Source organism: Budorcas taxicolor, chromosome 1 (assembly GCF_023091745.1).
Source record: "Budorcas taxicolor isolate Tak-1 chromosome 1, Takin1.1, whole genome shotgun sequence".
Classification (NCBI taxonomy): Eukaryota; Metazoa; Chordata; class Mammalia; order Artiodactyla; family Bovidae; genus Budorcas; species Budorcas taxicolor.
In genome coordinates this window covers 37,372,426-37,386,845 of record NC_068910.1, presented here as the reverse complement: position 1 = coordinate 37,386,845, position 14,420 = coordinate 37,372,426, and the positions used below count along the sequence as shown (strand labels likewise).

At 40.1% G+C, this 14,420-nt stretch overlaps 1 protein-coding gene across 1 annotated transcript in view; it reads left to right on the top strand.

Moving 5' to 3' along the window:
- The first annotated feature begins 1,072 nt into the window (after positions 1–1,072).
- The window catches only part of IL5RA (interleukin 5 receptor subunit alpha), a 36,843-nt gene continuing 23,495 nt past the window's right edge, over positions 1,073–14,420 (top strand). The window contains exons 1-6 of the mRNA XM_052646753.1: positions 1,073–1,108; positions 5,068–5,152; positions 7,001–7,146; positions 8,114–8,252; positions 12,121–12,274; positions 12,349–12,536. Coding sequence (XP_052502713.1) covers positions 1,073–1,108; positions 5,068–5,152; positions 7,001–7,146; positions 8,114–8,252; positions 12,121–12,274; positions 12,349–12,536 — 748 coding nt within the window. The remainder of the gene's footprint in view (positions 1,109–5,067; positions 5,153–7,000; positions 7,147–8,113; positions 8,253–12,120; positions 12,275–12,348; positions 12,537–14,420) is intronic.

The window sequence follows — 14,420 nt, the reverse complement described above, 5'->3', positions numbered from 1 at the left end:
TAAGTAACTGAGGTGTGTAGTCCGTGTGAAGGTGAGTCACACTGGAATAAAAGCTACGTTTTTTGCTGATTCTTGTTTAAGACGCTTGTTACCCGCTGTTGCAGATACTCCCGAGATTAAAATGAGAACACAGGCTCTGCTAAGTTTTCTGGGGAAATATGAGTTTAAAAAATAGGGTACAGGATAAAATAACTTGATGAGGAAGTCTGAATTAATAACAAAGTTACAAATGCAGAAACAAAAAGAGGAGACGGCTGCCCTGGCTTTAACTGAAGGCATTCTGCTTTCTGTTTCTTTTGAGGGTTCTGGGATTTTGAAAAAAAAAAATTGTTTGATTGTATATAAAATCTCCAAAAACTTGCTGAAATATCTCACCCGGTTTCAGGTTCATTATTTTATTAAATATTCACCCCAATCAGTGTAAACATGTTTCCATGTATACAGAAGAAATGGATGGAATGAAAAAAAAAGAGAGAAAGGAAGACATGGAAAGAAAAATCAGGTTCTCTTAATACTCTATGAGCCTACAACTCATTAACACATGAAAAGTGACTTTTTATAGCCATATTGATTAATGTATTTGATACCCAATTTAATGAATCATCAGGTCGAAAATTGAATTACCCGGTACAATTTCTAATATTTCTTGTGAAAGGGTATGCCTTCTTTCACAGTTCCTGAAAAACATGTTAATGTATGTAGCTATTTGTGAACTGTTTGCATTTCAAACATAATAAAGTTTGGGATATCAAATCACCTCATTTGTTTCCATTACTTGAAATGCTGCTTGGGGAAATTTTTAGGCAAGGTACCAAGAGTATCACATCTCCCCTAGACAGCCCAGGTTTGCTACGTGCTCCCTGCCTGCCGTGCTCTAGTCTAACTTGTCCCTCTCTAGGTTTTTCCCTGCAGAGCTCGACTTGCTAAGTGCTGTGCATTAATTTGCCTTTATTTTGTGTGGAGCCAGGCATATGCAGCATCTGCCCGGGCCTGAAGCTGAGCTAGGTGTGCGGCTGCAGCCACGGGCACTGACAGCATGGAGGCGGCCCTGGCTGTTGACTACTGAGCGTGGATGGTCATCAGAAACGAGAGTGGCCAAAGGAGACAGGTATGCCTGGGATGGGGAAGTGTGGACGTGCGATGGCATGGCGCCAAGTGCAATTAGCTGAAAGACACTGAACCATTAGGAGATTTGGGCAGCAAACTCTTTCTGCCAGCATTTCCCAAATACTCAGGGTGGCAGCACCATTTCCACCTTGGTTACCAAGGCTTTATGACTGTGGCCACAGTTTGAATCGCTGAGTTGTATTTAAGGACTATTTCAGAAAATTAATCAGAAGTCCTGTAGTAAAGCAGAAGAAAGTTTGCATGCCTTATATATGCTCCTAATGACTCATACTTTTAGGACTATGCACAATTTTTCACTCCAGGGTAATGTAACATACCTAACTAAACATGTCATTTGCATTTTACACCTTGGTTTATTTATTTATTCTTCATCTCCCAAGAGATACGTTTTATTGCTGATTACACTGTACAGGAAAAAAAAAGGAAGTAAAAAGTAAACTCTACTTTTAAGGGTTTAACGGACCATGAATCCTCTCAGTTGCTTTTCAATTTCTGTGCACTGAACTTGAGTTTTAATTAGTTGTCACCACAGCTGACTCAAAAAGTTTCTTTTAAAAGGGTAAATACAACTTTGGTTATAAAACAAACATCCTGGGCAGCAAAATAATCTGGAAAGAGAGTGGGGAAAACGTAAGTCTGAACTTCAGTAGAATTTGACCAATTCTCAGGAACACTGGGGAAATTCATCTACAATTGTCAGGACTTTACCCTGCTTTCTAGAAACATCTGTACTGTGAGTGATGGTGCTCCTGTTTACTCCCAAATTTCAAAGAACGTAACACCTACCAGACGCCAGATTCTCAGACAGCACTCGAGGAATTTTAGATCAACCCAATGAAATATGATAGGAACAGGTAGCCCGTGGTCTTTCTAAGAGACTAGGCACGGATTTCTGATAATGGTATTAATAGGTAGGCAACCCATGTTTGCTTCATTCTGAATTTGAATCTACTTTAAAAATTTAATGGTTTTCTGCTGGATTTTAATTAGTATCCATGAGAAGAATGGATAACAAGTTATTCTGAACAAGTTATTTCTATAAATTTTAATGCAGTAAAACAGCCTACTGTACAACAGAATATTACCCAGCTGACATCTATGTAACAGTATATCACTGAATTAAAGAGATGACCCCAAAAGATTCAAGTTCGTTTTCCAGTAGGAGTGACTGCTCTGCCATGGACCAGAAATATTAAGAAGACATGAGCAAAGGCTGAAGGTGCTTTCAGGGAATGAGCAGAGCAAACAGAATTATAGAAAAATACAGGGTCACCTGCTGAACCTTCAGTAATACCCAGGCTTTTATTGAATTTATCTGGCTCACAAAAAAATGGTTATTCTTGGTAATATTTGGACTCCTAGTTGAGTATTTTGTGTTGTCTATAGGACAACTTCTTTTATCCAAAGTTATCATCCTTTTAAACACAGAATATCACAGTAAAATGTGAAAAAAAAAAGTGCATGGTGGTTTTATGGCCGATAAATTGATCATCACAAATTTTTGGTCAAATTTGGAAAACAATTCTGTTTTCATCACCTATAAAATCAGAACACATAAAAAATTCTAGGGCAGACTGCTTGGTTATGTGAAATATTCAATTATCTCCACATTGAGGCATGTGATAGTTTATTACTTCAACAATTTAATTGCAATTTATTATTTTTACAAGTACTGTTATAACATACTACTTACTTTGCCAGTCAGTAAAACTCACTTGGGGAAAATCAATTTTGCATTTTTTTCTGACTGAGAATTCCTCCTAGTAATAATGATAAGTGAAAACTTAGAACACGTGTGATATAATTTCCGGAAATACTGAAATTTCAAAGACATTACCTTCTAAACTTGAAGAGGAAGCTATTTTTGCTGTTGTCTGTTAAGGATTTTTTTTCACTTTTTTCTTTTTTTTGGCCATACTGCATAGCACATGAGATCTTAAGTCCCAGCCAGGGATCAAACCGATGCCCGCCCCTGCAGTGGAAGCACGGCGTCTTAACCATTGTACCACAAGGGACGTCTCTAAGGAGTTCTTATCTTTGCTTCTTAGGCTTAGTAAATTACCAAGGCATGCCTTTAAATCCTTAACATTCTCACTTACTGAAACCTTTAAAAACTGTAGAACAGCTGCTTTTATCGTTCCTGTTGGTTTAAAAATTCTGTTTCTACATGGTGTAAAATCAGAGAAAGAAACAGGATGATTCTTATCAAAAGGGGCGTAACTCTGGACGCAAAGAGGAATGTTGTATGACATCTCTTATATGTGGAACTAAAAAGAAATGATACAAATGAACTTACAAAATAAAAAGCGACTCACAGACTTAACAGAACCAACTTATGGTTATGGGAGGATGGTGGGAACGGTGGGGGAAAGAGACGGGGAGTTCGGGATGGACATGTACACACTGCTATATCCAAAATGGAAAACCAACAAGGACCTGCAGAGAGAACTCTGCTCAATGTTATGTGGTAGCTTGGACGGGAGGGGAGTTTGGGAGAGAATGGGCACATGTATACGTATGTCTGAGTCCCTTCACTGTTCACCGGAAACTATCACAACACTGTTAATCAGCTATATCTCAATACAAAATAAAACATTTTTTAAAAGTGGCATAACTCTGATTAGCAATACTTGAGTTTATCTGAAAAAGAAATTAATTGATTTGTATGCTGTTTATGTCTTCCTGCTGTGACATTTTACTAATTTCATTAGTAAGTAGTAAAAGTGAAGAAAGTGTGGTTTTTGGTTCTTCCTGAATGCATCCATGTAGCCAACGCCTATCCTCTGTGGTTCTACCAGAATTATGTTTGAAAAATATCACATCACTTAAATAAAATTTTAAATTAAAAATTGTGTCACTTAAGTAAGTGTAGAATGTGCGTTTTACAGTTGGAGGAAGATCTGAGACTGGGTCTATGTTTTTTAGCCATCTTTTCACCATTGTAAATTGGATAACTACACACCCTCATCATCTGGTGCGGGGGAGGACAAAACTTAGCAGGCGGAATGTTATTTTTGTTAAGTTCATGTGAAAAATGTCTTCCGAAATTTTCAAAGGAAACATTCAAGATTTCTAATCTACAATTCTCAACAAGAGATCTTTTCTTTCACATGTTAAAAAAAATATTCCTGAAACAATCTAACCACTTTTCTCAGACAGCCACACTTGAGTTATGCTAATATTTCTACTCTAGATTCACTGTGTTTATTTTTTTTACTTAAAATAAACAGAAATATCAGTTTTATTTTCTTCAGGCCTATAACTATGTTTTCATTACCTTTAATGGCCTATTTCTTTCTGGGTTCATCAAAAAATTCTGCCTCCCTGAAATTTGAAGTACTAAACACTTATTCCAGGTTTGTGATACAAAGCGTCTTTTTCCCACGTAAACGTTATTTTAGATTTAAGGTCCTTGTCATGCTGGACATGTCATGCTCATATGTAAATTCTTATTAGTTAAACTGGTAATGATATTTATATTCAATTTGATTAACTCTGTCTTCTACTGTGCAACCGTCTGCTGTGATCTCTCACGGAGTATCAACCTTCTTCTACTTTCTTTCCTCTCTTCTGGCTTCGCTTGGCTCCATGTGCCACCGTGGACGCCTCTCCTCACTTGCGTGTGTGTAAGAACTCTAGTATATCCTTTAGGACTCCATTCAGAAGTCTCTTTGCTCCTTACTCACATCTTTACTAGAGCAGCCTTGAAGCTGTAGTTGCAATGATTGATTTACACTTTATTTTGTCTCTCAGATTATGGATCCATGTTGGCAAGGCAAAATCCAAGATTTGTTCATATTTGTATTTCTAACACATAAAGTTCATAAATGTCTGTTAAATGGCTGAATGACTATACTTTTCTTTAGAAAGGAGCTACCAGCTTTTCTTAGAAATGGCAACAGGTGGCCATTTGGATTTTTGTCTTTCTGTTTTCCGTAGGATGTGATCATCATGGCACCTGAATTACTGATTCTTTTGGGGGCGGCAGTAATACTGCAAGCAGACTTACTTCCTGATAAAAAATGTAAGTACCTCCTATTAAATTCAATAATTAAAAGAAAATAAGTACATTACAAAAAAGGATAGTATTACTTTCTCCTAAATAAGACTCAATTAGGAAATCATGATTTTTTAAAAAAGGGATGGAACATTTATTCTTATCAGAATATCGGCTCTTGAAACATACTATATTTTAAGAAAGCAAAGTTGGCTGAAGCAGATATTTTATGTTGCAGCGGGAAATCCTATTCCAAGGGTGGGTAAACGGGCACTCAGGATAAAGCTGCAGCTGGTGGACGTATCTGGACACCTTCCCAGACAAGCATATAGTTCAAAGTCCTCTCAAAGTTCTCAGAACCAAAGAATAAGAAGCTTCCACTATGTTTGGTTCAGAAACTTGTTATCAGTGGGTTTAAGGAAAAAAAAACAACCCATCACATGAGCCCCCACTAGCACTAAGAGAACCTGCTGCAATAATGACTATGTTCTCGTGTCTGCACTGTCCACTGATACTTGACTATCGAGCACTGGCTATATGGCTCACGTAACTAAGACAGTGATCTCTGATTTTATTTAAATAGCCACATGTGGCGAGTGGCCACCGTAATGGTCGGTGAAGTACAGACAGAGCCCCAGAAGTCTGTATGTAGCAGGTGTGGAGGCAGAGACGTGGAAAGCTATTCAATCTGAAATGTCAGTGGAAATGTGCTGACAAGTAAATTCATCAAAGGTTTCATGACTGCACAATACTATAAGCGAAAGGGGTAAACTCACTCAGTCATGTCCGACTTTTTGATACCCCATGGACTGCAGCTGACCAGGTTCCTCTGTCCATGGGATTTTCCACACAAGAATACAGGAGCGGGTTGCCATTGCCTTCTCCAGGGGATCTTCCAGATCCAGGGATTGAACCTGGGTCTTCTGCACTGCTGGAGAAGGCAATGGCAACCCACTCCAGTGTTCTTGCCTGGAGAATCCCAGGGACGGGGGAGCCTGGTGGGCTGCCGTCTATGGGGTCGCACAGAGTCAGACACGACTGAAGCAACTTAGCAGCAGTAGCAGCTGCTGAACTGCAGGCAGACTCTTTACCATCTGAGCCACCAGGGAAGCCCAACCTTAGCAAAAATTTTAAAAGCTGTATAAATGTATGCTCAAGAAAAAAAGACAATAAATGTATTACATGTTAATGCCACTCAGTGATAAAACTGTAGCTGTATTTTTTTCTTTTTTTTTTTTTATCATCTGTGCTTCCCAAGATTTCTAAGAACAGGCATTGATTTTGTAATTTAAACGAAAGCTTTGATTTTGAAGACACTGTTAGAGAGTGGTTCATGAGGGTGGAAAAAACATTTTCTTTTTATAAATGCTGAGTGAGTAATTTTGCTTACAAGTTTTTTGACCTTGAATCATAGTAAGAAACAAATCTTTACATCCTGAACCAGTATACAAATATGTGACTATACTTATGGAACAGAAATAAGTTGTTCATGAAATAGGACTTATGTTTGATGCACCTGGTATTTTCTATTCAATTTTATTAGATGTCATTAAACACATTGCTACCCACAAAGTAACATATTATTTTAGTCCATTAATAGATAATAACCCTTTGAAAATTATTACACTGAATACTAATGTAGTAAAATATTCATATTTCAATAAAACACCTGTAGGTGTTATAGGTAAATACCTGAGCAAAGTAAAAAAAGATAATGAGCTCAAAACAGTTCTAAAGAACCTTTCCCTAAGATTATTTCAGTGTTATACATTCTGATAGCATAATAAAATACTATACTACACAATAAAACATTTAATGGTTTAAAAATGTTCCATATAATTAAACATTGCGTGGCTTTTTTCTTTTGATCAACAGTTTTACTTCTACCACCAGTCAATTTCACCATTAAAGCTGTCAATTTAGCTCAAGTTCTTTTACGTTGGGAACCAAATCCTGATCAAGAACAAAGCAATGTCCAGCTAGGATATCATGTGAAAATAAATGCTCCACAAGAAGAAGAGGTAAGTGTTTATTCTGACAGCAATGCTTACCTAGACTGAATTTTCCTTATTAAAGGAAATTTTAACTAAAAAGAGAGAGAACCACTACAGAGCTTTCTGTTATATTCCTAGGAGGGCAATGCCTCCACTGAAATGGCTGAGAACTAGTGCCACACCTGCACTAAAACAGTGGCTCGGAACATCTTTAACTGTGGGACCAATTCTTCCACTTAACAATAAAGTTTAGTAACTTCTGAGTTACAGTGGTTTAGATATTGATTTTATGTTGCCTCTAAAATATTCAAAAGAACAAAAGAGAATAACGAAGCAAAAGAGGAGAGGGGCCATTGTACCTAACGGAAAAGGTCAAATTCGAATCCCAGTTCAGCCACTTCCTGGCTTTACTACCTTCCATCAGTCACTTAAGATCCCAGAGCCCTAAGTTCACTGCAGGGATAGATTAAAGCACCAGGTACCGAGCTGATGTGCAATAAATCAAACGAAGGGAGAAGCAATACTATGTCAGTCAATATGGAATTCTAGAGAATTCTCCATCAAAAATTTACCTCTGGGGAGGAGATTGGAGCCAGAGATGGTGGCCACAGGAAACTGGAGTCTGAACTGTAGCACTGTTTGCTTTTATAAGAAGCAGTTATTCCGGTATCCTTGAATAGTTATTTTCTATATTTCATTATGTATTTTTAAAACATGTACCAATCTAGAACTAGGCAATTTGTTTATTCATTTTTAAAACCACTTTACTTTTGGTAAAAAGCTGCACCTATTTAATGTGTACAACTTGATTGATGAGTTTAGGGATAAGAACATAACCTTGAAACGCTGGGTTTGATTTTTTTCTAGCAGAATGATTGCATTGCGTTGTGTTTACATGCCATTTAAAAAGTGGAAGCAAACTCCTATTTGATTAAATAGTTCTCTGAAGGTCATTTCCCCTTTACATATCATGACTTGTGGGTTTTATTTTTAGTACGAAACCAGGAACACTGAGAGAAGCCTCGTAACCATCCTTCACAAAGGCTTTTCAGCAAGTGTGCAGACAGTGCCGTGGAGCGACCACTCCCTACAAGCCAGCAGCTGGGTTTCTGCAGAACTTAAGGCCCCACCAGGTAAGGCAGGTCTCTGAGAGCCTGGTTTTAAATTCCAGACTTTTGTAAACACGGGGAAGTCAGGAGAGGAACACGCCTCACTTATATCTTGAAGTTGGTCACTCGTCCCTACAGTATTCTTTTACCTCATCCAGGTCCTCTCCGAGACCGAGATCACTGGTTAGTGTGCGTAACCCAGTCAATCCCATCCAGCAGCTCCCTGCAAACACTGAGAATTCTTCTCTCTCCCCGGCTCAGAAGACAGGGAGTCGTAAACAAAAGCTGAGCTTTCTCATAATTGGGTTCTAGGACATCTTTCCACTCGCTCCCCACATGAACCCTCTGCTCTTCTCAGATGACTTCCAACCATGACCCCTCCACACCAGCCCAGTCCTTCCTCTGAACCCTCACTGCCCTGAGATCACCTCTTCGGCCTGCTTTTCTGAATTCTTCCTATCCTTCAAAGCCCAAATCGTACCTGCTCTGGGAAGCCTCCTTTTTTCCATCTGATGCACAGAGCGTTGCTGTTCCTTTCAGAACTCACTCAGGGATGCTTTGCTACTCACCTGGCACAACACACTGCTTCCTCCTTTATCTTTCACAGTAAATAGATGCTAACCCTGCCCTCCTGGGCTGTATCGCCCCGGGCGCAGGGTGGAGTCTCCCGCTTCCCTGCACCAGCATACAAGCAGCACGTGCTTCAGGCTTCAGACACAGTGTTCCCTGTTACACTAGTGGATGCTTACAATTCTATGACCTCTCAAACGAAACTGAAGAAAACTGTGCTGACAGTCCACAGAAGCCATGAGACTGGATAGCCTGAGTGCCACAAGCAAAGAGATTAACACCTACTATGTCTAGATGGTCCTTCTGTGGAAAGCTGGGGTTTCTAATACTTAGAACCAGTGACACTTATGATTCAAACCTTGAAAACAAACAGACACACACACACAGAACAGAGAAAGAAAAAAGGAGAACAGGCCACCAAGTCTTGAGACGTGTGTGTGTGCGCAGAACAACCATGGCCTGGGCCAGTCTGGCTGTGGCTAACAGCCAGACTAGCCTCTCACCACATCACTGATGAAAAGGCCGCGCCTCCCGCATCACGTGTGTGACCGAGAGCAGCATCATGACCTTCCCATTCACTCGGCAGAACGTGATGTCTGGACCATGCAGCGGCCAGTTCACAGTAGGCTTGATGTCACAGGCAGAGACAGAATCTAAGGTAGACAGAAGACCACAAACACAAGTCGTCTGCTGTACACGAAAGCACGTGTCCACCTCCCTGCAGTGAGTAACTGGAGTGTGCCTATAACAAGCCTTTCAGAATGACACTTCTGCAACCTCGACTGCTCTGAGCACCCTGATGTGGGGTGACAATAATGAAAAAGTCATTATTTCTGCTGGAATCAGACTGAATTCACACCACATCATTCCTTGGAAGGAAACTGGGAGAGAAGCAGACCTCAGAAACGCTAAACTAACTTGGCACAGATTATCTGGTCATTTAGTGCCGGAGTACATATACACACACACACACACACATACACATACATATATATGTGTGTATATATATGAAAATGTGTGCATACGTGTGTGTGTGTGTGTGCATATGTATACATATATAAAGGCTTCCCAGGGGATCAGTGGTGAAGAATCTGCCTGCCAATGCAGGAGCCACAGGAGACTCGGGTTCGATCACTGGGTCTGGAAGATTCCCTCGGGGAAGGCATGGCAATCCACTCCAGTATCTTGCCTGACAAATTCCATGGACAGAGGAGTCTGGCAGGCTACAGTCCATGGGGGTCACAAAGAGTCAGACATGATTGAGCAACCAAGCATGCACACACACGTGTGCATGTGTATATACACACATATCACATATATATACACATATTCACATACACACACACACATATATACTTGCATACATATACACTGCTGTATAGCAGAAACACACTATTGTACAGCAAAGTGAATCAGCCACACATATACATATAGCCCCAAAATAAATTCAAAGTGGGTTAAAGTCCTAAATGTGAAGTCAGACACTAAAAAGTTCTTAGACCAGAACACAGGCAGAACACTCTTTGACATAAACTGCAGCAAGGTCTTTTTTGACCCATCTCCTAGAGTAATGAAAATAAAAACAAAAGTAAACAAATGGGATCCAATGAAACTTCAAAGCTTTTGCACAGCAAAGGAAACTGTAAACAAGTCGAAAAGACAATCCTCAGAGTGGGGAGAATATCTGCCCACACAGCAAATGACAGGGATTAATCTCCAAAATATACAAACAGCTCATGAGGCTCAATTTCAAAAAGACAAACAACCCAATCCAAAAATGAGCAGAAGACATAAATAGAAATTTCTCCAAAGACCTACAGATGGCCAACAAACATATGAAAAGATGCTCAACATCACTAATTTATTAAGAGAAATGCAAATCAAAACTACAACGAGGTATCATCTCACACTGGCCATAACAGTCATCATCAAAAAATATATACATAAATGCTGGAGAGAATATGGAAAAATGGGAACCCTCCTACTCTACTGGTGGGAATATAAATTAATACAACCACTATGGAGAACAGTACGGAGGTTCCTCAAAAACAATAAAAGTAGAGTTACCATATGATCCAGCAATTCTATCCCTGAACATAAACTTGGAAAAAAACGTATTTCAAAAAGATACATGAAACCCGATGTTCACTGCAACATGATTTACAATAGCCAGGGCATGGATGCCACCTAAATGTCCATCAATAGAGAAACGGATAAAGAAGTTGTGATACATATATATAATGGAATATTACTCAGCCATAAAAGGAGACCAACTGTGCCATCTGCAGTGATGTGGATGGACCTACTGTCAAAGAGAGTGAAATAAGTCAGAAGAGAAAAACAAGTATCACATATTAAGAAGGAAATGGCAATTCACTTCAGTATTCTTGCCTGGAGAATTCCATGGACAAAGGATCGTGGAGGGCTAAAGTCCATGGGGTTGCAAAGAGTTGGACACAACTGAGCAACTAAGCACCGCACGTGTGGAATCTACAAAGATGGTACAGATGAGCTTACCTGCAAAGCAGAACAGAGACACAGATACTGAGAACAAACATACCGAAGGGGAAGAGGGAGTAGGGTGAATCGGGAGGCTGGGATTGACATATGTTCGCCACTTCGTATAAAATAGACAACTAATGAGAGCAGAGTCTATAACCCAGGGAACTCTACTCAGTGCTCTACGGTGACCTACAGTAGACTTTAATACTCTAGTCTGTGTACTGAGTCTCTAAAGAGGCAGTGTTCTCTTGCGATGTTGCCAAAACTACTTTCCTTTTGGGCGGCAATCTCTGTTACTCATGAAGCATTTGGATACTACCTATTGAATCCCTTCATTCTCTGATGCAAAGTGGCGTTGGAGACCTTCCTGAATTAGCTCTCTCAGTCATAACTAGTTATTGACAATGGAGCATCAGAACCCTGAGGCTGCTGTATACCAAGCTCTGAATGACAATCTATCACACTGCTCTTGAACTCTGATATCTATCACATATAAACCCTCCTGCAAAGAAGCTGCAAAACTTTTGAAGTCAGAAAGTAGGGCTTAGTCATTTTAGTTCATCCTCCAGAAAGCTGACCTTTTGCAAACAGCTTTCTATAACTGTGTGGTGACAATTACTTTTTGATGTCCCCAATCCCTATGGGTTTAAAAGAAACTATCAAAAACTGTTGTGGCAATGCTTTGTTCCTAAAGCAGAATTTTTTATTTTTGTTGGAATAGAATTAACTTACAATGTTGTGTTACTTTCCACTGTACAGCAAAATGTGAAACAATTCATGTATATCTGCTATTTTTTTTTCTAACTTTTTGACCACCTAGGGTCTCCTGGAACTGAGATTGTGAATTTAACTTGCACCACAAACACGAAGGCAGATAATTACACACACTTCCAACCATACCACATTTCTCTTCACTGCACCTGGCTTGTTGGCAAGGATGCCCCTGATGATACACAGTATTTCCTCTACTATAGGTTAGTACCGATTTTCACTTATGCGGATGGGTTGTTTCCTCCAGCCTTAAAAACTTATGAGTGTTCCAATATAGGTATCGCTCTCGGATTGAAGAATGTCAGGAATACAGCAAAGATGTCCTGCAGAGAAATGTTGCCTGTTGGTTTCCCAGGACTTTCATCAACAGCAAAGGGCGAGACTCCCTTGCAGTGTATGTTAACGGCTCGAGCAAGGAAGCTGCGATCAAGCCTTTCGATCAGCTCTTTGCCCTTCATGCCATTGGTAAGACAGGCTTGACACAAAACCAGAACAATTGAATTGCAGAATCTCAGCACTGGGAGGGTTTATAAATATCACCTAGTTTGGCTACTTATCTAATACTGAATGACCACATGGCTCCTGCTTAAAAACCACAGGGTCAAGGTTTCTCAGCCTCGGCACTACTCATATTATCTGGCCAAACAAGTCTCTGGGGCTGTCCTGTGCTTTACAAGGTGTTCAGGAGCAGCCCTGGTCTCCAACTGCTAGACGCCAATAGCACTCCACCCCATTCTCAAGGTGTGACAATAAAAATGTCCCCAGACTTTTTTTTAACCTCAATATCTAATGATCTTTACTTTTTTTTAGTTTTATTGAGGTAAGAGAGGTAAGAGGTAACATGAGATTTATCCACCAATCTTTGGTGCACAATACAGTATTGGTGACTATAGGGACAATGTTGAACAGCAGATCTCTAAAAGTTAGTCCTCTTTTTTTTTAACTTTTGATTTTATATTGGAATATAGCCAATTAACAATGCTGTGATAATTTCAGGGCATGGCAGTGACTCAGCCATTCATATACCTATATCTGTTCCCCAAACTCCTCCCCACGCAGGCAGCCACATAACACTGAGCAGAGTTCTGTGTGCTATACAGTAGGTCCTTGTTGGTCCTAGTAATTCCCCAGACATTTCTAAATGTCCCCTAGGGGATAAAATCTCCCCTGGTTGAGAACCCAGGGAAAGTGAGCTCCCTGCTGAAAGAAGCCCAGACCACCACTCAGCAGCTCTGGCTGGGCTTGTGAAATGTCTGCCCACAGATCCTGTGACGGGCTGGCATCACCCCCAAACAAGTCCGATTCCTTCCCCACCAGAAGGTCCCTCTGCTACCCAAAGGCAGCCAGGTGTCTCATCCTGAGCTCTCTCTGTCCCCAGCTTCTCGTGCATTCCTCTCACAGTCCTCTGCCCTCTGGACTCTCCCCTCTGGGCGTTCTTGAGTTAGCAGGTCTCCCTCACCATGTGATTCTCTGACTGAAGTGTATGAGCTAAGCTTTCGCTTGTTCAGTTTGCAAAACTGAAGACCTTCTCCCTCATTCTAAATACATGTATTAATGAAACTCATCGGGAGCCCTTCACATAGCATTTCTGGTGCTTCATGTTCAAGGTTTCCATGATGGCGTGGTTAGTAGTGTGGACTGTGGGACCAGGCTGCCTGGCCACGGACCCTGGCTCCCCCACTCACTCGCTGAGTGACCTTAGACAGGCTGGCCATTTCTCTGTGCCTCAGGCTTTTCACCTAAAATATGGGGGGAAATCAGTTCTTCCTACAAGGTCTGTGTGACAATTAAGTACATTAATAAAGTGCTTAGAATGGTGCCGGGCCTAAGTATGCAATAAATATGCAAAATGTTATCATTTAAAGGATGCGGTTTGTGACATATGTATCTGTTTCTACTTTTCTATCATCCATATGTGTATCGAGTGGAGTATAACTTTGTTTAAACAATCAGAGTACTTGCTAAAGAGGTTATACAATTCTCTTCAATAGCATATTTTAGGTCATATTAAATGACTGAAAAATGTCACTTTCATGAAAACAGGTAATAAAAAATACTTAGAGAGACCTATAAAACAATGATGTTAATATGAAAATGGACACAGCCTGGGACAGACTATAGGCATTTATTTTCTTGTAGGATTTTCATTTTATTGAGACCAATTCCTCATATTACTACAAGAAATAAAATGTTCTCTTGGTGAAAAACGTTTTGGCTTAGGGGATGGCAGGCTCTGGAGCCAGTGGGCCCCATTTTTAGCTTGTCCCTATGATTCAGAAATTGTGAGATCCAAGTCACATAACTTTAGACAAGTTCACTCAATTAGAAATAATTTCCACCCATATCAAG